Raw genomic sequence first — 26,785 nt, 5'->3', positions numbered from 1 at the left:
CACTAAACATTGTTCACTTACCAGGACCTTATGATCATCTTTTACCCAAGCAATCCGATAGGGTTGGGGATGTCTCTCCCTCTTGAGCTTCAACTTAGAGACCTTCTCTTCTGATACCAAGTTATTAGTGCTACCACCATCAATGATCACGTCACAACATTTATCCTCACACTTACATCCGGTACGGAACAAACTCCTCCTTTGTCCTGGTTCAATCTCACCACTTAGTAGGACCCTTTCATTCACCAAGGTCTCTCCTCTTTCTGCATCCTCTGAATGTGATGATTGTGCATCCTCATCCACATGAGCAACCCTAGCTTGGCCCTCAGCTCTCCTATCTGTCCTTCCTTGTCGTTGTGGGCATTCAAAGGCACGATGACCTTCTTCATTGCAATGGAAATAGGTACCACAGAAGCCTCCTCTTCCTTGTCCACATCCTCTACCTCTTCCTCTCTGATTTCCAATGTCTTGATCACAAGAGCGGTTGAAACCCTCATTCCTCTAGTTCCTGCTAGTACCCACATCTTCATTTTTCTTTTGGGTTTCATTTTGACCTCTAGATGACCTACCACTTCCACTTCCTCCTTGACCACGCCCTCTTTGTCTCCCTTCAAACCTCTTATTCATTTTCTCTTCAACTCGTAGGGCAAACTGGTATGCCTCTTCAACGCTAGTCATTCTTACCAGACTTAATTCTTCCTGGATGCTAGGTCGCAACCCACTGATATAACGAGCAACCTTCTCCTTCTTTGCTTCTGCATGCCCTGCTCTAATCAAAAGTTGATAAGACTCCTCTGTATATTCTTGGACTGATCTTCCTGCTTTCTTTAACCCATGCATCTTCTTAAACAAATCAAGCTCGTAGTCCACAAGAATGAACTGCTTCTTCAATTTGTCCACCATGCGATCCCACCCTGTGATCTTCTCCTTTCCTCTTCTATTTCTTTCCAATTAAACTTCTTGCCATCAGATTTTGGCATGGCCTTTCAATTTGGCCTTTGCAAACTTAACCCTATCTGGGTCCTTGATATCCTCATACTCAAAGTATTCTTCCAGTTCATTGATCCAGTCGATCAACTCATCTAGTTTCAGATTTCTTGAAAATACACCCACATCAATTATAGGTCTTTTCCCAAATTTAGTAATGGCCCTAAAAATCCTTTGCTCTGCTTGATTCAGAACTTCCCCGTCAAATTCCCCTTCTGGTCCAATTTCTTCTTCTCCATTGTCATCCTCACTGTCGTCACCTGCGGCAACATTTGTTCCCCTACGGAGCTCCTCCTGCAATGCTTGTACCTACCTTTGGAGGGCTCTAACCTCCTCAGGATTAACAGCTCCAACCCTTCCACCATGCTCTCTTCGTGGAGGCATCTTCTTAACTCAAACCCACAACCACACAATCCTGGTGCAAACTACCTCACAGTTAGCGCTCTGTCTACACACTCAGAAAAACCAACTCTGATACCACTTGATGGGGACACAACAAGAAAGGGAAATTTTATTAACCTTGTAAATAAGCTAATACATTGAGTATAGAGAAAATAGACTTCAAAACATGCCCTAAGGGCTTACAATAACATAAATCTGGAGATAATTTCTCCTTTCAGTACCTCCTCTCAAACTCCACTCCGAACTGCCTTTTACAATGTCAGAAATGTCCTTAAATAGACCTTGGAGGGTTAAGGACTAGGAATACATTCTAGAAAGTGCTAGTAGTCATCCACCGACCAAATAGAAGGCTCCAGAAGCTACGTTAGAAGTCGACACAAATCTAGAAGAATCCAAAAATGGTAACCGAACTTTCGGGAGGCATAGCTTTTGAACTGTAGCTCCGATTGACGAACCGTTTACATTTTCGAAAAGCTCTCAAAGCGCTCTATAGCCCTATGGACCAACTTTACTCGTCCTCCATTTTTTGACCCTTTTGGAGGTCATTTAATTCCCCTAACCTGACTTTGAAGCATTCTTAGGAGGTCTCCAAAACCTGAAAAACTGCGATAACTTTCAAACTGTGGGGCCTTTTGACCTGATTCTTTTTCTGGAATGTTCTAAATTACAATTACATTCATCTGGCCAATTTACACCTCCTAGTTCCCCAAAATGATGGCTCAATTACATACTCCTATTTTTTTGGCATTTACACGTATCCCAAGTTGTTTAAATACTCTATCCTAGAACATTGATAGTGGAACTATGAGAGTTGGAACCTTTATTTGACCCAAATGGGTATCCAAAAATGAAAACACATGAAACAGAAACTAAGTCTAAGTACATTTTTTTGGGTGACACAGGATTGCCCTTATACCTCTGGATGCTCCTGCATCATGCACTCTCTCATCCAGTTGATGGATTACAGAGAGTGATTTGAAGTGATGATGCTTAAAAACACACACAATCAAATCTAAAACGAAATTGCATTACAAATGGATTGTGGAAATCTGATATTGTTAATTTTGCATGCATGTCTACCAGGACAATCACAACTTAAACATATATATAGTTTCAGATCACTCTCTGTAATCCTCCATCAGCTAGATGAGAGAGTACAGGATGCATGCAAAATGTCAAATCATAGGTAAGGCATGTGAACTATTTTATAGAATGCCTCAAAGAAATGTGGTCTCTTTAACTTGTACCACAAACTGACACTGAAGCATTAGTAAGGGGAAGTCAAAAAGGTTCAAGAAGAGGAAATAATTGTAGAAGAAGAAATTGTTTTTCCTTGTTGGTTAGGTCTCTCCAGTTGTTGGTGATCCCAAAACCCTTTGATCTAGGTGAGATGAATAGTCCAAAATGTTCTAATGAAACTTTAAGGGCACTAGTGGAAGACTTTAACAAGCATAGGTTCACATGCCTGAAATTGTCAAAACAAGCACTGCCATCAAACCAAATGTATCCAATACAGTTATTTTAAGCTTGATGATGAAGATATGGAAGCAATGGAGCACACTTTTATAACATTATCTAGGAATTGCAACTGCTTGCAGCCCAAGAGATAGTTACAATAATAAAGGATGTGATGAGGGGATGGTTACCATCATAAAGAACATGACAGGAAAAGCAAATATTTCCTACCAAATGTGGAGGAGATAAAAGATCATAAAGCACAGTTAAACATATGACTAAATGGAAGGTGAAAGGGAACCATACAGTAATGGTTTAATTTTCTCCACAAGAATGAAATGGAGCCATATATCATCTATGCCTAGATATCTTAGATCTGTAATAGTCAAGATAAGAAATTAAGGTACATAATGTTTTTTATCAGTAAATTGAGGATTCAACGTTTGAATACCTAATCATTTAATTTAACATTTGAATACCTCATTAATGGGTATATTAAGACACTTAAAGTAAATTCAATGGCAGCAATTTCTTGTTTCTCATTGGCAAGTGTTATTTCAAATTTGCAGGAAATATTACACTACCTAATCAATCACAAGAGTTGATAGGTCTTTCATTATTTGCTACAACTAATTTACTAATTCAACAACCTGCTTGGGATAGCAAGACAAAAATAGATAATTTAGTTTTTGATAGAATTGCAACAAAGTAGGTACCGCAGAACAAATATATGTAGCAAATACAATTGGAAAGAGTGAAATTAAAGTTGTATCACCTAGAGAATTTCCCTTTCCCTTTCAGTTGTTAGCACTTCTATTTTCTTCATCCTGGCTAGCTGCTATGTACTGAAACCCTTTGAAAACAATTGTAACCAAAACTCAGAAAGTCAGAATACAGGCATATCTTGATGCCAATGAGAATAGAACTTATTGAAACACTCAAAATTCCAAAACTTTGTGAATTCTTCAAAAATAATGAAAAAAAGAGAGAATCCTCTTCACCGAGTCAAAAGATTGATCATCCTCGTATCTAGTTTTTAGACCATTTAGATGCATGCCCATGTCAACTTCATCTAATCCCTACACACAAAAAAATTCAAATAAACTCATTCAGTATATGGCACTATTATCCATTCTCAGACTAGACACACATCCTAAATAGGAAGAAGTGAACGACACTACACATCTTTTTGTTGCCATAAGCACTGTAGATAAGCATTTTGTTGTTTACAAAACTCCATTGAAAGTGGCTGGAGATCTATGGCAAGAGATCTTTGCATATAGAATAAATTCATTTGATTGTTAAGTATAATGATAATGAGATTCTCCATACTGATGTATTTAAATAGGACCTTGTTTATTGATTTAATCTCTTGATCATAACTCACATATTCTAACAGTTGTATTTTATTGGCTAGAAGACACACCTAAACATTCTTTTGAACATTTGCATCCTCAAATAGGCCTTGCCCTAAAAGCTTTTGCGACATCTACTCACTTCTTTTCAACAAGTGTGTTATCTCTTGGGTCAGTTCTTCAATTGCATGTTGATCTGCTGTTGTGTCACCAAATGTTGGCAACAATGCTTTAGCATAAGACTTTGTTAGCACAACAATTTTACTGCGTTCACGTTGCATGTTAGTTTCTATCTCTTCTGATATATCTACCCATGCTAGAGTTAGGCCAATAACTACAACATCTCCTCTATGAAACACACACATGCATTTAAGGGTTAACATACTAATTTTAAAAACATAATAGAATTTATCAATACATGGGCTCCACATTAGATCCAACTCAAAAGAAAAATGTGACTTTTGTATAAACAAAATGTTGTTGTTCTAAGTGCAAGAATCTATACTTTTAGTAATGGCTAAGCCAAACTACTCCAAATAACAAATCAAAAACCTATTCCATGGTGAAAAGAAAAATAATGATTTTGGCGGATACAATTTCATATCTAGAAAAAATATAGGAAATGCTTTGATTTGTTTTTATTTATCAAACTTCTAGAAGTTTCCAAAAAAATAAACAGAAGATATTGCCTACAAAAAATATTGACCAAAAGAAAGTGCCTTGGCATCTGTTTTGTACCTAGTGGATTGCTTCCCATGTTGCTTGGGAAAATGAATGTCTCACATTTATTTTCACAACTAATTCATTGTTGAAATTAAGCTTCCAGAGGAGGAGACGACTTGTGCTGAAGAAATACCCAATTCCATTAGATAATGCATGGCTCAATGTAGGTTCTTTCACTTTGGCAATGAAAGGTTTCAAATCTTCTTCAGTAAATTGAAGAAATTGGAATCTTTCCCCATCATCTGCATTTGAATAAGTTATCAATGGCAGTAAGCCGGGCATGTTTTCTTGTTGGCATGAACACTAGAGTTGGTTTGCCTCCTTTTGCATGTTGAATTATTGATGTGTAAGTTGGCTTGGTCATTGCCTGCATTCGAGCTTCAAAGTTGGCTATATCAACACCCTAGATATGAATCTCTAATGGTATAGGATAGACACAGGGGGGGAGGGGAAATTAAAAAGGCCATGTGCAGTAGCTCCAATCCACTCACCAAGATCTTTAGCATTTTCAAGTGAAGTGGAAAGAGCAACAATGTGAATACGATTTTTTAATTTGAGGACAAAAAATATTGGCAAATCAAATTAGGAACTATTGAGATTATAAACAATAGGAAAAGATTAGAGAACCTATTAATGACAAAGAAACCTGAATTACGCTCAGGAATAGGAATCTTCTTTGTTATGTATTCACATACAACATCAATGTTGTACTTCAGTTGTGTAGATATTGGTACAACTGGAGCTCCATCAACAATTGTACCCTAATAGAACCGAAACATTTACAACACCTTAGAGTCACAAGGAAAAAACAAATGCCGATATTAGAATTGGTAACAATAATCAATGCATTTAGCATTGAGATTAAATATATTTAAAATGTACATAATTAATTTCAACTTACTTGAATAAATTTATGAATTGCCTCGTGCTGGTTGTTTGCTACACTCTCCTGGATTAGGTCACTTTTGTTCTGTAGAATAATAATATGTTGAAGATTTGCATAAAAAAATTACAAATCACTAAACTAAGTTATTATTATACACACCAAGAAATCAACAAATGAAACATATCATAAAAGCTTCATGCGTGCATTTTCAAATACAGGGATATCACACAAAGGACTATCTTCCTTTCCACTACCATATGCCTTGCAATGTGAATTGAATGACATTAGTTATTTACCTGCTCCAAACCAAAGAGAAAAGCATCATTCCACTTTCATAAACCTTTCAATCGTCCATTATGAATAAGAAATAGTACTTATCTAAACCATCCTTGTTCACAATGTCCTCTATACATATGCACGAGAGCCTCAAAATTTAGCAAATTTTAGATAGAACCCAAGTAGAAAACAATAACTTATTGGAACAAAAAGATGTGTCAAGTTTAGCATACGGTTGACTTACCTCAAACAAGCTTCACCCTCAGAGCCAATTGAAGATGAAGATGATAATTTCTATTTCATACAAAATTAAGAGAACAGCTAAAAAAACATTAATAATAAAGGAAATAAGGTATGTTAGTTTGAGCTTCACTTCGTTTCGAGAATACTTTAATATTTTCTACTTAACAAGGCCAACCACGTGAAGGTGGAAGCTTATTTGGCCTCACGCCCCTCCCCCTAACATCAATCTAAATTCCCCATTAACATCTAATTGCATACTTCATTCATTTCATTCATCCATTTATGAACTATAACATTCAATCAATACAATCACATAACATTCATTAATATGATATAAAATTCATTAATACGCAATAGCAATCAAGACTTTATATTATATTATCATAAGATTTTACAAAAGTTTTTCCCTGTTCAACTGCAGGCACTGGGGGAAAAAGAGCAAGGCAAAGAAAACCCCTGGTATAGCCCGAGACCGGGGTCCTGTATACATTACAGATGCCCTTTATAAGGGTCTTTAAGAAGGCATACCTCCTTTTATACAAGGGGAGAATTTCTGATAGAAGAACCTCCAAAAAAAAATACAAGATTGGATCAAAATCCGTCTCAACCATATTCCCTTCCCAACATATTGGGGATTACAAATAATAGCGGCTAAGAGGGTTACAAATATTAATGTTGAAGGAAATTGGAGCCACAAAATTTTGAGGAGATCTTTGGTCTAGTTAAAGAAATGGTGGACACTGGAAGTAAATGTTGCAATCCTTGAATAACCTGCAATAAAAAAATAATATTCCATGGCAATGAAAAGATGGGGGGTAAGGGGTTAATAGGTCTTACCCCCTAAAACAAATATCCGACAAGTCACATGTTCTCAAAATAGGAATCCATAAAACTATTTAGCACCTTACACTTCTAGCTTTGGTCACAAATAGAAATATACATATACAAAGGAGAGCAACTTGTGTAAAAGTGATAAGCAACTTTTGTTAGAAAGCAAGTTAACTTGTTTAAGTGGCTAAAAATTCCCTAACTCAACCCATACACCAATTGTCAATGCTACTTTTTTTGAATGTAAATACTAAATAAGCTTGTTAGCATTGCAAGCCTATTTACTGGCATACAGGAAGAATAAAAAGAAGTCTCCTTCCTATGAACATAGACAACTTAAAGTGGTTATAGACTCCTTGGTACATTTTGACCTTAATGATATACGCTATGTTTACATTTGGTATGTTCATGTGATAATTGACAATCCAAACAGTTGCCTAGGGATCTACAAGGTGAAATGTAAGGAAAGACAACATATGTCCACCGTGAACTCTGACAAGCACAACAATATAAGAAAAATTGAATACCTTTGCTTGGCACTCCTCCATGACAACTTTTCCAACTTTTGCTTCTAGCTCACAGGCCTTCCTCCATCTGGTTATATCTTCTTCTGCCATTGTAATATCCTTCATGAGACCTTCAACCTTTCAAGATGACATAGTGGATCAATTAATCATTTTTTCCTAATGAAACCTATCCCTACAAACTTCATAAATAAACATCTACTAGTTACCACCATATAAATTGAAGATTAAAATGAAAACATTGATATTTTTTCATTTCTTTTAAAACTAGCATATGAATACACAGAATATCCAAAAGTGTTATTACATTTCCTATTAGTGCAATTTCCCTCTCTTCAAGTTCTTTAACACGTAACTTATTTTTTGCCAAATCTTGAGCTTGGCTTGCTGAAAGTTCTCTTAAATGGTCAACTTCTTCTCTAAAATATGATAGCAAAATGAAATTGAAGTGAAATGTTTAGCAACTAAAGAATGATATATAACTTCAAGAATGTGTAAGATGCCTTACTCCAACGAAGAATATATTTCAAGTGTGTCCCATATTGCTTAGCTTCAATTTCACAAGCTACACAAATATATATTTAAACAAAGCAAGCATTAAATTAGTTAGTGAGAATATATATTATGATTTTGCAAAGATGTTCACCATTATGAGATGCCTTTGTTGTCAAAACGCATACCTTGACAATTCCAAAGAATGTCATAGTTCTACTATTTCATGTTGCATAGTTTTTACTATATTCTCCATGGAAGAAACCTAGGTTGAAAAATAAAAAATAGAGTATTAAGTCCATGTTTTCCTACACATACTTTCTTGCCAAATAGATTGATAAGATTGACATTTAATACTATATTTATGTGAGCATACTAATAGAAGGAAGAGCGATGAGATAGCAAAAGCTATCAACATGCCTAATCTTAACTCCCACATTGTCATTTCTGAACTAAAACATAGATAATAAAAATGACATAATAATTCAACTCATGGAATGTCACACCCCGCCATGAAGGATATCAATGCCTTAGAAAAATTCAATACTTCACAATTTTCCCAAGTAGAGTGATCAGAAAACATTATGAATGAACAACAAACGGTGATGGGCTTAATGATAAACAACAATCAGAATATTAAACAATGAAGCAATCTCAATCAAAGAAAACTTAAAAGGAACTAAATTCTTTTAAAACAACAATCCATAAAGATGTGTCAATACATTGTGACAATTAATTAAGGTGCATCAAGGAGGAGACCCAACCCCTCACAAAAGGGCAACCATCCCAAAGGTCGCACATCTTGAGGAGAATGAGAAGATATAAAGCCAAGACAAGATAGGAGAGAAAAAGGGCATGGAAGATCATAAATAGAGATTTAATACATATAGCAATCAATTAAAAGAAGTGGATCCACATTTGTTATATCAAGAAAACATTGGGGAGAAGAACATCCACAGGTTTGAACATATCGACACTCATCCAAATCAGGCAAAGATCACTGTGAACAGAACATACAACACAAAGGATCAGACTAGAAGAAGTCATCTCTAGAAATATCACTACGAAATTATTCTAAAAGGGGCATTGAACATCATAAGAAAGTAGATGATATTGAACAAACTAATTGATAGATTGAACCATTCAGCAATAAGCATTCATTCAAAGGAGTGGTAATAGCATTGAAGAATGAAACAGTATCAAATCATATCTATCTATATCACACTAGTAGACTAAAAGGCATGAATTAGGGCAGTTCCAGAAAGGGGACATCACATGGAAGAACAAAGATTTGGTAAAGCTTTTACAAAACCACCCATATATGGTTTGCATTTCATTCTAGTTTTTGAGCTCAATGTTCAAATTTATTCATCTTTAAACAATTTGTTCTATTCACCATCATTTAATTTTGTGTCTCAAGTGGCATTCATATAAAGTAGACCTGGTCATTCTTGAAAAAAGAAGAAAGTTTTCACATGTATAAAATAAAAATTGGAATTGCAAAATTGAGGTATTTGACAATTTGATTTTCAATGTCAAGAATTTATAAGAGACACAAGGAAATAAGTTCACAATTTAGGGAAAAAAATTGAACCATCAAATTCTCGAAGAAGAAAAATTATATTCAAGATCCATGACTAAATATGAAGATTAGTTTAGTGCCAAACTAAGTTTATGAATAATGTAACCTAGACCTAGGATTGCAACATAGCTTGGAATGAAAAATTGGAGAGCTTCATACCAGAATGAATGCATCCTCTTCCCCTTCATTGCTATCATTCTCTAGCATAGGAGGCTTGCCCCCACTTTCAACCTTAACCCAAATCCAAACCTTTGCAACCCTCTTTCTGCAATCTAAAAAATTGTCGCTGCACCGCCACCCTTTGACTTCGAAAAAGCCTTCTCAACTGCCTCTTTTTTTGCCAAAGCACTTCTGAGCAAAGTACTAATATCCCTATTCTCCTTTGTTAAACTTATTATACTGTTCTCTAATTCTTTCTTTTCTTCTCGTGCATTTTTCTTATAGTCTTTAAACATGGCCTCGACAAAAGCAACAAGCTTGGACACTGCCCTTACCCTATCCAAGCAATCTTCTAAACTCCCCTCAATACACAATTCATCTGAAATTGATTTAACTTCAGAAATTAATTCATTCTTCTCTGGTTGATCGGACTTTGGGTCATCACGCATCATATTTAATACCTTGTCAAGGCACTCTTGAGCTTTGGAAATGTAAGCCAAAATGGGATTCTGAGATTCCATTTGTTTGCGAAGATGGTTCCCCTGTATTGAGGTTTCATATAGTTAATGGCCAAGCTCTTCATTTTCTCTGATTACATCCTCCAAACCCCTTTCTCGGCTACTGTCCATAGCATGAGTTGAGTCAGGCTAGCCTTAAAGAATTTATTGATATAATCATCAGGTGCTACTTCCTCACACATCACGAATTTCAGGCCTATCCTCTAGATTGATTTTTGAGGTTCTATTGGATCCAGTAAAAATGGCCAGATTTCAAACATTAAATACAAGCATATCCTGAAACTCCTAGAAATTAGTATTTCAGTTGGTTCTGATCATTACAATTTGAAAAACAATAGATTTGTTTACACCCTCCAATAAATAACTGTTAGGAATTTGAATTTCAAATTTGTGAACTTCTAAAATGTAAACCCCTAGACTCCTACCACTTTACCTATGATCAAAATTGACCTTATTTTATTATTTAGGACTTGTTACATCCATTTTATCCCATTTGGCATCTTAGGTTCCACTTGAAAACTTCCCACTCGCCATGGAGCCTATCAAAGCAAAAGTCAAAACATCCTAAAAGAAATGCTATGATTGTAATAAAAAGAGAATGTATCATACAAAAGGAACCATAGCTTTGATTTCCCAGTCAACTTGAGTTTATCTGCATACTTTATCACACTCTGTAGGAAGTGCATGTGCTTTATGGTACGTTCAAGTAAAGTATTAATACTACACTGATGTGTTAAAAAAGTTGTTGTAAGTAGAGGCCCTTAATTTCCAATTTAGCTCTTTTAAGACCAAAAACTTTTTTAACTTCAAAATCTGTCATAACAACTATGATCTAAAGAAAACAAAAAATGAGGTACAAATTACAGGAAGCTACCTTTGCTCCATTTGGAATAATATCCTATAGTTTCTTAAGACGATCTTGGATCTATTGCTTGTCCTTTGGCCTCGGCCTAGAACTCTCACCAGGCTTGGCTCGCTTCCTGTTACCTTTTAGAGGCTCCTTGGGTGTTTTTGTTTGTGCAAACCCATGGTTTTCACAATGAGCCTCATTCACTAGAGATTTTGGCATTGAATTTGTTGAGGACTCACTTGCAAACATTTTTATCCCCATGTCTTCATGGAAATAGAAGAAAAGGTTTGATTTGTACAATCTTCTAAATCTAGGCTTGGAAATGTCTACAACCATAGACTGTTCCTTCTTAGATGCACTCACCTATACTATATAGCAATTGTCAGACTTAGTAGAGGAACAATACATAGGGGTCAAATTTACAATGCTTGAAAATGTAGTTTTATAGGATACATTCTCATCCAACCCCTGGTTAGTGTGCAGGCATCTATTTGCAACTACAACATCTAAAAGATCTTCAAACTTGGTCTTAGGCAAAAACCACCCTTCAGTTGTTGTTATAATAGATAAATCAGATTTTTTATTTACCTCCTCCTCGAAATGATAATCTGAACAAGGAGAAACTCCAAAATTTTGGCTTCCCAAATTTGCACTAGATACACCTTTGTGAAATAATGTCATCCCAAATGCTATTCTTTGGTACCTTAAAAGTTGGTCTCAGTGCCTCAAGCAGTTCACCACTTGATGGAGTGCATGAAACAACATTCATAGTTTTACTTTGCCCTTTAGAAGGCAAAAACTTGTTGTTATTAGAGCTGTTGAATTTTATAAAATTGGGATTATCAAAATCAGATAGAATAGCTGAATAGTTGCCGAGGTCAAACATGAAACTTTTTGAAACTTCTTTGACAGGGTTCATTCCATGAATACCATTCTCTGACAAATGCTTAGGAATGTTCTTATCTATAACCTCTTTTTGCCAAAATGACTGATCCAATCCAATTGTGTTTGATACTGAAACATTTTGATGCCCGATACAAGTTACAAGATCATTGCTTAAATTCTCAAGCATTTTTGTGTTATGACACCCAATTGTGTTAGTCCATTGTACATTACAGGATTCCCTATTATTAGAGATGGTTATCCCCATGTTGGCTGAAGATAATAAGGGAGAGGTGTAATTGATTTTTTTTGTGTCTACCTTAACCATTGGCATTGCAGTTGGCTCCTTTTTTGTCTTGTTGATATTGCATGCAAGAAACCTTTGTGCTAATGAAGAGTATCTTGACCGACCAACATTATCTTGAAATAATGGAATTGAGGGTTGCACATCTACTGGAGTTTCTTGTAGCCTATCATTTTTCTGGGTTCCTTTAAAACTATCTCAGCCAAACCTTTCAACATTAATTGATTTAGCACCACATATGGAAATTGGTGCAAGCATATGAATAGTGATTTTGATTGATTTTAGGACCTTCCTAATCGTTGTAAGGTTTTTGTTCAATCCAAATTGCTTCTTGTGTTGCATGATTTGTGATAGAGCATATTTGATGTCATTAAATTACATCTCAAGTTGAAATCCTATTTGACAATAAAGAAACTGCATCCTTAGCAGGGCTAAGTACACTCATTTGTTTTTATCAGTGTATCTTCCTATTTAAGCATGCTTGTAGATATACTATTGTAGATCAATTGACATATCTTGCTTACCAGCTAATTCTATTTGAAGCTTTTGCATGACTTGGTCTCAATATATCTTTCCTTCACTATTTAAGATTCTCAAGATTATCTTTGGACAACATGTTTTTTCCACAATTAGAAAAGTGTTCTTGCATTTCTATGATTTGCTATGTATGATGTTCAACTAAAGGTCTTATGTCTAAATATGGTATTTATTATGGTTGTGGAGGAAGACAAAGACAATGCACACAAATGATATCATATGTACAAACAAATAGAACAATGTGGAGGAAGACAAAGACAATACACACAGATATCATACATGGATTTTAGAACACTAATTTTTATCTTATTCTATCAGGATTCAACTATGTAGCTTTCAAGTCAAACTCATTGATCCATATTTTGTCAGTTGTGGTTCAAATGAGCACGAATGGTCAACCTACCAGCTATTGCATCTAGGTGAGGCTCACAAGGGTGAAGCATCACGACGTATCACAAGGTCTCTTATCCTTGTACAACTCTAATGAATCTTAGTTGGAGTAGTACCAAGATAAGTATCCTCTTGGGAAGTCTTGATACTTACCCCTCAACATTGCCCAGATTCAAAGAGTGACAAGTGGACCATTCATGCCCACAAGATGAGTTTGCACGACCCACATTCTCAAAGAGAGAGTTGTAGATCAGGGTGTAGACATTAATCAACACATACTAGAAGGGGTATTTTTGTCAGATATTATAGTTAGGAATGCTAAGGTAGACATGCAAGCAAGTTGTTTCACCTCAAAGAAATGTGATATCCTTAAATGACATTAATTGCTGGTAGGAGCTATAGGAAATAGATTCAATAAAAACACATTGGAGACTTTTAAATGGATTCGTGAAACAAAATTTTATAACTCTTGAAAGCTTCTTCTATGCCAATACCAGAATGGGAGTTATCATAGGTTTGGACATATATCAGAGGAGAATGAAAAAAAGAGTTATTGTCAGAAGATATTATTCATTAGTGCCAGTAGCCATTTATGCAAAATGTGGAAACCGATGAGGCATACCAACTGTTTGACACATTTGTGCAAGATATAGAGCCTTGCAAAGTCTTTTGGAAATTTCATCCATTTCATGTATTTGTGTGGGTTGTTTCTATTACTGTTTGCCATTTTTTAATGTCATAGATGTCCAGGGTACAAAACTGAGTTTGTTGTGGAGGCAATAATTTAGGACTTTGGCAGTTTTGGGATGAAATGTTCAAGGTACCCAAGTAAGGAAGAAAGGGGGAAATAGAAAGAAGAAATTCTTTGGTGGTAAGGTGGAGATCACAATTTTGAGTTTCGACATCATCTAATTTTTTAGTGAAAAAATGAACTTCATCATCAGATACAAATTGTATAAGAGATGCTAACCATCAACAATCAACAAAAATCTAGAATCAAGATTCGAATGGAAACATATCAACTTTGCAATGATCCCTCACATCCCATTAAACATTGTCAAATCCTTAACACGTTAACTTAAATGTCAAGTGGACATGACAATCATCAATGCTAGTCCACAACAACCATATATACTTAAACAAGAGAGGGCACAATATATCAAATGACTAGGCATATTATTGATCCCATTAGTGATGACAACAAAATAGATTTCACAACCATACATAAATTTATCTACATTTTCCAAGCCAGATTATACCCATCAATACTAATTCACTGTAACATTATATAATATTGAAAACTTTGAAAACTTAAACAATAGAGGACATAAAATATCAAAACCTACAGATACACAGATCTCACGGTGATGGTAGAAAGCTAGATGAAAAAGGTCATGCGTAAGTGTGATCCTCATTTGCCTCACCGAAATATACATAAATGTCGTGTTTTAGTCAACAGTGAGCTAACTCCAACAAATTAGAGAGAACAAAGCAATCAATCCTCTGTTTAAAATCTTCCAAGATATTTTTGTTGAATTTATTTGATGTAGCTGCTACAAGTCGTTGATGTCATTTCATGAGATACCATTTGTTCGAGGTGTTTTGCTAAACGATACGCCTGCCTGTCTACCAAAACTTTTCCAACTGCATTTCTTCCAGTATGAGTTCACGAATATCCCTACCCTACTCTGCAGGTCCCACATTAACACAGGCGTGGAAATTACCACCAAATCAATCGAATTCAGATTCAAATCCAGGATTATCATCTAATCAAAATATTTCTATACCCTTTCCATGGAATTGTTTTTGCATACATATGTTATGGCTGTTTGATTTCGCACTGTAGTGTGCCCTTTGGGCATAATGGAGAAAATTTTCCCCTCAGAATTTAAGGCTCAAGCCCGATTCGCGGGGCTTGGGATGGCATGGTATGTAATTGAAGCTTGGTGGGCACATAGATAATGAAGGTACGCTGTGCTGCCCATGGTCATCAGTTGAGGTACTATTGTAGAGATCACAAGCACAACTCTAATGAAGCAACATAGATTTCACAAATTGCGAATGTGTAGTCAGAAAAACATGAGCTTTGCTTTTGTTTTATACATCCTAGTCAGGCCAATTAGGGAGATTGTAGTTAGCCTAAAGATTTTCCTATTTGATCTACTATCGGCTATGTTCAATCCATCGTGCTCATAGAATATAGCCATACATAAAATTACAGAACCAACATTTCATTTAGCAGATTTAACAAAATTGTTTCAGACTGAATTCAAACACAATAAATAGAAACTGGTGCCATGCATGCAGAAACATTTGAAACAACAGATGTTTTCACATATTCATTTATGTAGCCATCTTCCCATGCCAAGTTCCTGCAATCCAATAATAAGAAATGAGACCCTGCCTAATTAAGTACAATCTCACCAACCATTAAATTTAGTGCACAACTAATAACATTGGTCAAAGCGAATGCTTGTGCAACTAATAATACTGGTCAAGTGCGCACTCAATTGATAGGCTGTTAGCGCTTGATTGGAAACCCTGCTCCTTCTCACCTTCACTCCTACAAGTCCTGCGCTCCGTGAAAACCAAAGCGAATGCTTGTGCAGCTCCTCTGCACGCTCCGTGAAACATAACAATGAAATAGGAAACCCTTTTTCATTTGAATATGTTAAGCTTGTGTTGGTCAAAATTTCGATCAACATGAGCATGGATTTTAAGAAAAAGATATTTTTTTTTTCATATTCTGACCAATCTAAAACATTTTAATAGATGGTCAAAACTTTTGGTCGAAAAATGAGGTCAAATGTACTAGTGTCATGACGTTTGGATGTGATGGAGATCCATGAGTCCCTCCATTATCAAAGGACATTCTACCTCCGATCACTCCAGTTGTGGTACCTACAACTCCAGTTGAGATCGTACCTCCTAATGTTCATGTTGCTTCTACTGATCCAATTCCAGCCACAGATGCTCCTGGTTCAGTGCACCAGGAAACACCATGTCTTCCTATTTCAGCTTCATGGGATGACTTCCTTCTAGACATTGCAATGTTGTTTGTGGAGTCTTACATTGAAGATGTAGGTGACATTATTGATGACATCCATCTTCTCTATGTTGAGGAGAATTCTTCTTCACTTGTTGCGAGGGAACACTTTGACCCTCAACCACTTGATCTTTCTTTTGAGACTGACATGATTGTGGACACTTCTTTTCAACAGTTGGAGGGGGACTTTTTTACTTCAAAGGAGACATATCAGTCTTTGGAGATTGTATTCCATTTTTCTCAAATATCATATCTTTTGAGGATTCTTCCTACTAGTTGGGGAGCATTCTATACTACACCTATGGCACCACTTCTTCCTACAAGGAGGAACATCGTTCAATTTTTATGGTGCAGCTTCTTCAGTCATCAAGGAGCTTCTTTCATGGGTGTGCATTCATCACTGAGGGGAGGCTATATTGCTTCTCTTCCCATATCTTCATATAAGGATGATTCCTTGTCTTTGGAGTTTGATTCACTTTCATACATGGACATGTTACCTTGTTTGCCACCTTCTTTTGGGCATCCACCAAATTGTCTTGTGGCATCTACATTCATCAAGGCAAGGACTTGTCAACATATGCGAAGACTTCAAAGGCATCATCCACAACATACTACATATGGATTCCTCATCCATCTTCCTATCCACAATGGGAAGTATACTTGCACATCTACTTGGCGTATCTTCTTCCTAAATGGAGAAATGTCATTTGTGGACATTGGATGTCTTTTTGTCTTCACGAAATCCTTGTAGGAGATTATTCAATATGGGGGGATACCATCATGTATTTTTTCTTATGGGGGATATATGCTTGTACATGCATGATGTGTGTCATACTAGGGGGGTCTTGATTACTCCATCCTTGCATGCATCTTGTATTTCTTCATCCCTCTTTTTGGAGGAGGTTTTTCCCATGAGGTTTTCCCTCTTTCTTCGTTTTCAGAAGATTGCATTGCATTGCATCACATCTATTACATTTTACTTAAGTTTACTTAGGATAATGCATTTTTATATTAGTTGTCATGTAGACACTTAGGAATATGCATAGTCATATGAGTTTTCTTGTTGACAACACACGAGTTAGCAACTTATTTGAGCACATGGTGTCTACAACATCTCTTTATGAGATACACCTATGTAAACTTATCCTCTTATCATTGCACAAACTTATGTGCTCAATGGAGGATAATTCACTCTTGGTGGACATGTCCTTAGTTGTGAAATATCTCTTTGAGCTGACTCCTAGTCATTCTAGTTGCCTTTATATACATGCACTTCTAGTGTGTATTCATCTCAAATCCAATCATTTGATATCCATTCTCATTTGATCATATCTTGTCTCTCTTGTGCTATCTCTTGAGCTTCTAGATCTTGGCATTTCATTCTTGCCTTAGGCAAATTCTTACATGAACTTTCAAACTTTGAACATCTAAACCTGAACTATGGGACCTCGTTGAACCATTACTTCTGCGTTGAATCTCTGAACTAGCGAATCTTGGACTTTGAATTTGAACCTCTAAACTTCAAGGTTCGAAGTTCAAGTTCAACATGACTTCAAAACACAACCTTCTTTACAAATCAAGATTTACGATAGCATCATTAGCAATAAAAATCACCGGAGATTCTTCTTATGGAGAAATTTTGAAGTTTAAAATTCGAGTAAATATTAACTGGACAAGGATTAAGGGTGTTGTGAAATTTAATATTAGGAAAAAATGGTAATGATGGTTAATTAGCCTAAACCAATTAATTAAGAGGCATCAACCAATTGATTAAGTTAGAGGTTATGTGGAACAAGGTATAGAAATAATAAGATAAATATAAATCTATTCAATTAAAGGTTAGGGATAAAGGTGAAGGTTAAATCAAATAAACAATAAGTATTTATTTAATTGGTTATGATGGACTAAAATCAAGTGTGGTTGAATATGAATGAATTTAGATTTGCACACAAACAATACAATACAATATATACACAAAACACACAAACACACATACACTTGCTTTTGTAATTTGAAAATATTTTATTTAGTAAATTGTTAAATGAAAACAAGGCAAAACAAAAATATCATATTTTTTTCCCCTCTTCAAACCTTTTTTTATAGATTTAAAAACTGAAGAATTTATAAAATATAAAATACATAGAGACTATAATCTAGAAGGCATGCAATCTAATTTTACATTCTTTAAATTCTACCAAATCAATATTTTTCAAAAATCATCACATTTAAGGTTAGTTAGGAGTATACATTTATTATTTGTGGTTCTAAGCCATATCCATAAAAAAGAAGAAGTATAGAATGTATTATTACTAAATCTATTATTCACCACCACATATTTTCTTATACCTTTGATTTAACTTGTGAAAATAAATACTTATTTTCTTTTTCAAATACAAACATAATATATACTAGTACTTAACATCATTAATAACTATATCATAAAAAATATTAGTGGATAAATCACTAAGCATAATAAATACTAATACTTCTCAAATTCTCTCCAAATAACATGACAACCACACTTGACCCACTAATGAATCTTTTAAAAAATTATCATATTTAAGATTAGTTAGGAGTATACATTTATTGTTTGTGGTTGTAAACAACATCCATAAAAAACCTATTACTAAATCTTTCATATATCACCATATATTTTCTTATATCTTTGATTTGACCTTGAAAATAAGCACTTTTGTTCTTGTTAAACACAAACATAATAGATACTAGTACTTAACTATATCATAAACATTATTTACGCATAAATCACTAAACATAACAAATACGAATACTTCTCAAATTCTCCCCAAATAACATGACAACCACATTTGACCCACTAATGAATCTTTTAAAATTTTATCATATTTAAGATTAGTTAGAAACAATATTGGTTATTACTAAATCTTTTATATATCACCATATATTTTCTTATATCTTTGATTTAACCTATTAAAATAGGTACTTTTATTCTTTTTAAATACAAACATAATAGATACTAGTACTTAACTCATTAATAACTATATCATATACATTATTTATGTATAAGTCACTAATTATAACAAATGCTAATACTCTTTAAATTCTCCCCAAATAACATGACAACCACATTTGACCCACTAATGAATCTTTTAAAAAACAAGAGCTCTGGTGGATCAAGAGTCCTTGCCTATTGTGAGAAGCGTGAGAAAATATTATAATTCAAGATATATAATATTACTTGAGAGATAATATGTAAATAATGCAATATTAACATTTTAATACTAATCCTAGATATTTTATATATTTATTTTATAATTTATTTTAATAGATTAGAATTTTTGTATTATAAAATATATTTGATTATAGTTATGTACGAATATTAAGGTAAATTTCATGAATTTAAAAACATATTAAAATTAGGTTTATAAAAATATTGTTAATCATATGATTAAGAAATATATTAAGTCTTCATATGATTAGAAAATCAAATTTAAACCACTTAAACATAAATTTTCACATAGTACAAAAACATAATTTCAATGTCAACTTAAATAAAATAGGAAAAGTAAATTTTCTATTTTTTAGTGTGATTTATTGCTGAAAACATACATTTTGTATCAATTGATGAGCTAATGTAGAGAGAACTCGTTCCAATATCAAATGTCATTTTCATTTTATACTTTGTCATGTATTAAATTAATCTAAGCTTCCAAAAATAATAACATTTAAATATATTAGTCTAAGATTATATATATATATATATATATATTTCATTTGATGAAAAGCAATGCATAAGATCAAATTTTTTAAAATATATTAGTATAATTTTAATTTTAAAAATATTAATCTAAATGGAAATCTATTCTTTAATCACCACAATAAGAATATATTTAATGTGGTTAATGCATATTTTTAGATTTCGTTCTTGCAAAACATTGAAATATATTTGACCTAATTGTCTTTATATATATATAAAGCTTCAATTAATTAAATATACAATGAGTTAATTAGATTATTAAAAGTGAACAACAACATTAAACACATAAACACATAACTAATCTAGGTATTACTTGCAATTCTCAAACAAATAAAGATAAAATCAATCATTTCTATTGGCTAATATTGTTGATATTGCTACTCGGTAGTAGAAGATATGGTAATTACTGTCTTGTTGACAATGACCATAGAGAGATAGTACAACCATTTGACAAATGTTTTCAAAGAAGAATTGATTTTACTCGATTGATCAATGAACAGATATTTATGGTACACTAAATGCTTATGTTGACAAATAAAGGCAGTTGTAAACTATCAATGCACATGAAAGAACAGAAAATGTATTAGACTGGGTCTTCACAACTCGATCAAAGCTTGAATCCATTAAAGAAATGACACTCAAATTAAGATATCTTTATTTCAAAAATAATATTGACAAATTTCTATCAAATTAGTGTTATACTGGTAATAGATTCTCATAGGTGTACAGTTGGTTAGGAGGAGGGAGCCTGAAAAGTATCTAGATAGTTCATTATTGATATAAGAAGAAACAACTGTGGACATTAGAGGACGAGATAACTTTCGCCACTAGATAAGAAATTAATCTGAATTTCACATTAAAAAATGAGTTTATCTAATATACATCAGGTAGTGTACACAGCTTCAAAGCTTGGACTTCAAACTAATATTTGTTATAATGAATTCCTTTGTTGAAGCTGATCTCTGGTAGCTACTCTAGGTTGCAACTTTCACTATAATAGAAATGATCATTGGCTCGCTTGCATTGCAAGATTTGTTGTGTTGCAACCACAATGTATTCTTCCATTGCTTAATGAATACTTATAATGGATTTCATCAGAAGTTTTCTTTGCGAAAGTCAAATCTAGTGTTAGTTTTAGGAGTGAAATCCAATGAAAGCTGCTTTAATTCCGCTACAAGCCCTGCTGCACCACAGCAGAAAACTCCTACACAAACACCATTTCAATTAGGAAACAAAACTTAAATGGTTCTTGATTAACATGTTCTGCTAGAATATATCAAAATGAACTGTATTTTATGGGTAACTCACCAAGTGTTTTATTTGGGTGCTTCACAACAATACCCTTAAACCCCTTTCTCCAGTTTGGTTTCGCAAAATGTGTTTTTACCTATAGAAAATGTATATTGTTGATTAGAACCATAATCTATGATGACTTACAATACACCAATAGACACTTATTATATAGAGGAAGTGGTTAGGTAGTAGCTAAATTGAATATAACAAGCATTGCAAGTTGGTTACGTTCAAGATGTAAACCATTAGGGGATTTCACAATCAAGGATTGTGCTATCATAACCCTGATCTGTGATTAATAAGTGGGCAATCTAAGAAGGAAACACAAAAAGCTTTTGAAAGGGTTTATTGTACTTACTCTTGTGCTTGATACAATATCTACCCCATTCTTTGCATGATTAAGAGCTTGGAGCATGACAATCAATGCAGATCTAGCATCCCCCTCCTCATAAACACTAGTACAGTAATTGTGAAGTTCTATGACCCCCTTTTGATCACATACCACAACTTCATTCATAACTCCCTTCAACCATTCAAATGATCCTTGTTCTCTGGTGACCCAATAGAAATATGCACAAGATGTGTTAAAGGATTTCTTCTTCTGTCTTCCTCCATTCTTTGGATCATCTTCTTCATCTTTGAGTTTCATGTTGTTGACAATGTCTTTAACAATGCTTATGAAGGGAGTAGGACCAATGCCTAATCCCACAAGCAGGAGGACATCATATTTCTTGTAGTCTTGTGCGGGAGCACCATATGGTCCATCTATCAACAATCTTGGGAATCTGTGTACATTCACATATTGTAAGGTCATGATCTCATTTGATAATTCGTCCAAAAATGTTTCTATATTAGTTTTTGTGGACTAGTCACACAGATGCATTTGAAAAACATGGGGAAAATTGTTTACCTGGTATTGTTTTCTCCTTGCATTAAGTCAGCTCTCAGTAGACCACTCTTGCTACCCATAGGAGGCTCACAAACCTATTTGTAGAGAATGCATAATCTGATTCAGATTAAGTGTCTATAAAATCCAAGCAGTTGATGCAGGAAAGGAATTCGTAACTAAAAATGAATTTTGCCAAATCAGAGAAGATAAGAAGAAATTGCTTGATTTTTTTATACCTCTGAGAAAACATTTTTTAGTGTTCTAGTCCAATCACCCAAGGTCTGAATATGCACACTCAAATAATTGTCTCTTGGAGCCAATGTAATTGAGAAGGGATGCCTACTAAGCTATCTTTATTAGCAACAAGTTAAAAAAAAATTATATTGGTGCTTAATGAGTATAAATGAGGTATAAAATTACCATTCAAATTGTGATACTGCAGGGTAGTTGACGAACATATATTGCCCACTTTTGTGCTTGAAACCTTGAGGTTTTGACATTTGTAGAGCCAACACATTGCCTGAATAAATGGCAACCTGTACCAAGTGTAAACACTCTTTTAGTATCAGTAATAGAGATTCTCAAATTCTTGAAAACTAACATAGATGAAAAAACTAATCAAGCAATAATGATATGTTGATCATTTTAACAGATTTGTTTCGTGATCTGAAGGCTCTCACTATTCGTTCTGCACCATATACTAACAAAATTGAAACAGACCAATTGAAAAAAAAAAAAGTCAACATAAATTAATTTTAAAATAAATTAGAATTTGATTTTTTTCTAATGTTGTATAAATTAATAGGAGGTCTACTAAAAATTCCCTGCCTATAAAAGCACCCTGTCTCATTTCTTGGGATGTTTTACAATCATAATTGGGCACTTGGCATTGTGTGCATAGTAATCACTCACACTCCCCAAAAATGCCCTTCAAACATGAAATTTCACAAATATCAAAACACCTTGCATTGGAAGGCAAAATAGTCAAGAAAATACTCAAATTATAACAAAAATACCAGAACTCTTTAAGGCATTGTAGCCATGGCTTCCCATCACTAATAAATCTGGTTCAACCTTCTTTGCTTCCTCACATATTACAGCCCTCGCATCCCCAACACTAACTCTACTCTCCATAAGCACCTAAAAAACCCAAATGGAAAAATAGAAACAGATACAAGTTCATGTTGAAAATCAGATCTATTTGGTACTAACATAGTTAATAGAATGACAAGAATGTAGCCTACATTTTTCCCATTGCAAATGCGTTTGGCCTTCTCCAATACATTTTCAGTGATTTTTTTTAGAACTTCTCCATGGACTGCATGATATCAGATGTGAATATGTAACTTGAAAACAATAATAATAGCATTTAACATCCTATTCAGAACTATCAAAGAACTAATTGCCTTTTTTGGGTATGCATATGTGTGGGCAGTACATAATTGGGGATTGCCGTCAATGTTCTTTAATCCATATAATGATATATGTTTTGGGTAGGGTTGCTAAAACTCCTGCTGTTTCTTCAGAGAAATAGGGTATTAGGTAATGGATTTTCGCATTATATGCTCAGGGGCCATCAACTGATATTCATCCAAATTTTAATACCACCAAGACAAATCTGGGCTAAATTAAAAGATGGGTTTTCCCTAATTAGTGGAAAAGTTTGACAAAAAACATAATATAAGTGGATTCATTCAAAACAAATGCAAAATTTAATCGCATATATCTTATTGACGATCTTCTGCCCAGAACCTTGTGACAACGCATTCCTCCAATTGTTGTTATTGGTGGTCATGGTGTTGGTGGTCATGGTGCTGGTTGAGTCCATGGCGGACCTCGTGTGTTCACCAAGATCCATAGCCTTCTGGTTGCTACTAGAAGAACCACATGCCAAAGAGGCCTTCTCGAATACATTTTCAGTGATGTTTTTTTGGTACTTCTCCATGGACTGCATGATATTAGATGTGAATATGTAACCTGAAAACAACAATAATAGCATTTAACATCCTATTCAGAACTACTGAAAAAACAGAGAGGAAAATCATTCAATAATAAATGAAATGATGAAACGGGGTATACAAATATGATTAGGAAAAATATGAATCAACAAAGAGGAAAATCATATTAGTGAAGATGACCATTTCCTGCGATTTTGTTTCTTTTTCCAATATTGTCTCTTAAAAATGGTTTTAATCATTTTGGAACGATATGTTTCCTGGTTACAACAGTTTAAGCTAATTTTTGCAAAAGTTTCTACAAGGACAAGACATTTCTAGCTTTTCAGCTTGCGTAGGGCTTCTTCTCGGGAACACATTTATACCTATGATCCTTTACTCTAAGCACGAATCTTTTTTTTTTTTGCACTATTGAATCTGCATTTAAATGGTTTGTCTATGATGTCAAGCCATTTCCTGCGGATTTTATTCTTTTTCCAATATCATTACTTAAAAATGTATGATTGCCCTACACCTAAATGTCGACTTATGTCTCTGTGACGAATTTGTTAGGCCCAATTCAATTTTTTGTACTCAACGACAACCAATGAATGAAAAATATGCAAATCTTGCCGTGAATGCTTTGGCATCAAAACTGTGATTGTTTTGTTAATCGTATTGTTCAAAGAAACATTAAACTTTACAGACATTAACATAATGGTCTGAAAAGGAAATTGGAAAACGGTAAGCGCATCCATCCTAAATCAGAACACTCCTAGTTTAGGGTGTTCATTTTCGATATAGTTACAGATACCTAGATACAAGGTGTGTTAACAAGAGGCGCAAGCGCCAAAGTTCCTGCCGAATTTGATGATTTCAAGATATTAAATGTGTCATAGTCTAGAGATCTATGAAGTTGAGTTTGTGAGATATGAAATGTTTGTTTAGAAGTTTTATAATTTCTAAGAATATATTTATGATTGTTCAATTTGCATTGTGCAGAAAAATAATAACCATAAAATAGGGTTGAATTAAAAATAAATATGAATATTATACTTTAAATTGCTTCCTTCAAAAGATATGTATAAGTTTTGCTTAATTAAATGTTCTAAAGAGCAAAAGTAGTATAGCAACAAAATTGAAAATAACAAGAAAGTTTTAGAAATCTGAAGATTTTTTTAATTACTAAAATCACACTTATGCACACGAGTAGATTTTTTTGTACATGCAATTTAATGTAATATTTTCAAATCTTCAGAATCTTGGAAGCTGTGAGAATTTGAGAACTTTGTTATAGTAGAGTTATTGCATGATGTGGACATAATAAAGTTTTTCAAACTTCGTATTTTTTTTTTAGTAATGTAAATATAAAATGCATGCATTAGAATTTTTTGAAAACCAATTTAATAAATAAATAAAGCATAATTTCTATTTAAATTGACTAACTACTAATTTACCAATTACTTTGACATTTAATTGACCTTATAAAATAGCGTGGGAAGCGCTCAAACAGGTATCGAAGAAGGGATAAAAAAAAAAGGTATTAAATTTACTTCCTGACTAATGCATAAAAATAAATAAACATAAATTAATTTAAAAATAATATTTATGCTTTAAAAAAATGAAATACACTTATAAAAATATCAATATAATAAAAATTATATATGTTAAATAAATGTATAATCTAATAAAATTATATATATATAAAAAAAAAAAATCTATTAAAAACATTCGCTTAGATATGTAAAAATAAAAATAATTAAATTCTAATTTAAACTATATATAAATTAAAATTAAAATAAATATGAAATTAAAGCATATAAAAAATAATTTTTAAAATTTGACAATTTAAAAGAGTTAAAATGTTATATTTGATTAAAATATCTATATTTGAATAACATTTTACAAATGAAAAAATAAACATCAATTAAAACTATTATCTTGTTTTAAAAGGTTTATCCACTTGTCACAAATGTGGAAAAGATAAGATTGAAATTAATGCATTCATTAATAGAGATAAAGTTGCAATTAATGCTTGCATTAATAGAGGTGTTCAAAAAATAGTTGTATTTTTGTTGAAAGAAAATGAATTTTTTCATTGCTTTTTTATCATGAGCCAATAAGATTTCAGTTTAATGGTATTTTGTTTTTTCATTAAATAAGATGAAAATGTGAACTTTATAATAAATTTTGATCTGAGAATAATTCTAAAATCTTATTAGACAAATTAATTGGTTTTAGAAAATGAAGAGATCCATTAGATTTCCTGCCAAAGGCAGGAACTAATAAATACATTTTAACACAATAAATTGGGCACCACGTGACCTAATTTCTCAATAAATTCACATGTGAGCGTTGGAGAGTAGCAAAGATGAAGAAGACGATTACAACTAGGTGATTATTCACAAGAAGTTTCTCAGCATTTGTGTTTTATAGATAACCAACCAGGCAACGATATATTTCCTACTAAGAAAAGCACTAAATTTGTGGTTTGGAT

At 33.6% G+C, this 26,785-nt stretch overlaps 1 protein-coding gene and 2 pseudogenes across 1 annotated transcript; all 3 read right to left on the bottom strand.

The window, feature by feature from the left end:
• Nucleotides 1-3,428: 3,428 nt before the first annotated feature.
• On the bottom strand, nucleotides 3,429-4,564 carry LOC149531028 (syntaxin-43-like; annotated as a pseudogene).
• Nucleotides 4,565-4,937: 373 nt separating this feature from the next.
• On the bottom strand, nucleotides 4,938-10,541 carry LOC149531027 (uncharacterized; annotated as a pseudogene).
• Nucleotides 10,542-21,266: 10,725 nt separating this feature from the next.
• On the bottom strand, nucleotides 21,267-24,299 carry LOC149531026 (respiratory burst oxidase homolog protein C-like). The gene is made up of 10 exons (XM_089808285.1): nucleotides 24,107-24,299; nucleotides 23,599-23,672; nucleotides 23,371-23,494; nucleotides 22,999-23,054; nucleotides 22,775-22,899; nucleotides 22,591-22,693; nucleotides 22,376-22,449; nucleotides 21,824-22,250; nucleotides 21,481-21,559; nucleotides 21,267-21,376 (listed from the first exon to the last, which is right to left on the bottom strand). The coding sequence occupies exons 1-10, from the start codon at nucleotides 24,297-24,299 to the stop codon at nucleotides 21,267-21,269; spliced, it is 1,365 nt and encodes a 454-aa protein (XP_089664411.1).
• Between the last annotated feature and the right edge of the window lie 2,486 nt (nucleotides 24,300-26,785).

Source organism: Cupressus sempervirens, chromosome 11 (assembly GCF_028749045.1).
Source record: "Cupressus sempervirens isolate cs-2001-9-10 chromosome 11, ASM2874904v1, whole genome shotgun sequence".
NCBI classification, from domain to species: domain Eukaryota; kingdom Viridiplantae; phylum Streptophyta; class Pinopsida; order Cupressales; family Cupressaceae; genus Cupressus; species Cupressus sempervirens.
Note: the sequence above shows the minus strand (reverse complement) of the source record. Positions and strands in the feature narration are given on the sequence as shown.

Excerpts from the sequence above, each read along its gene's own strand:
- LOC149531026 (XM_089808285.1), bottom strand. The coding sequence starts at position 24,299 with ATGGAGAAGTACCAAAAAAACATCACTGAAAATGTATTCGAGAAGGCC. Across the intron at positions 22,900-22,998 it reads CACGAAACAAATCTGTTAAA|TTGGTACAGGTTGCCATTTA; the intron begins ATGATCAACATA and ends GAGTGTTTACAC. Across the intron at positions 22,450-22,590 it reads TAAAAAATGTTTTCTCAGAG|GTTTGTGAGCCTCCTATGGG; the intron begins GTATAAAAAAAT and ends CTCTACAAATAG.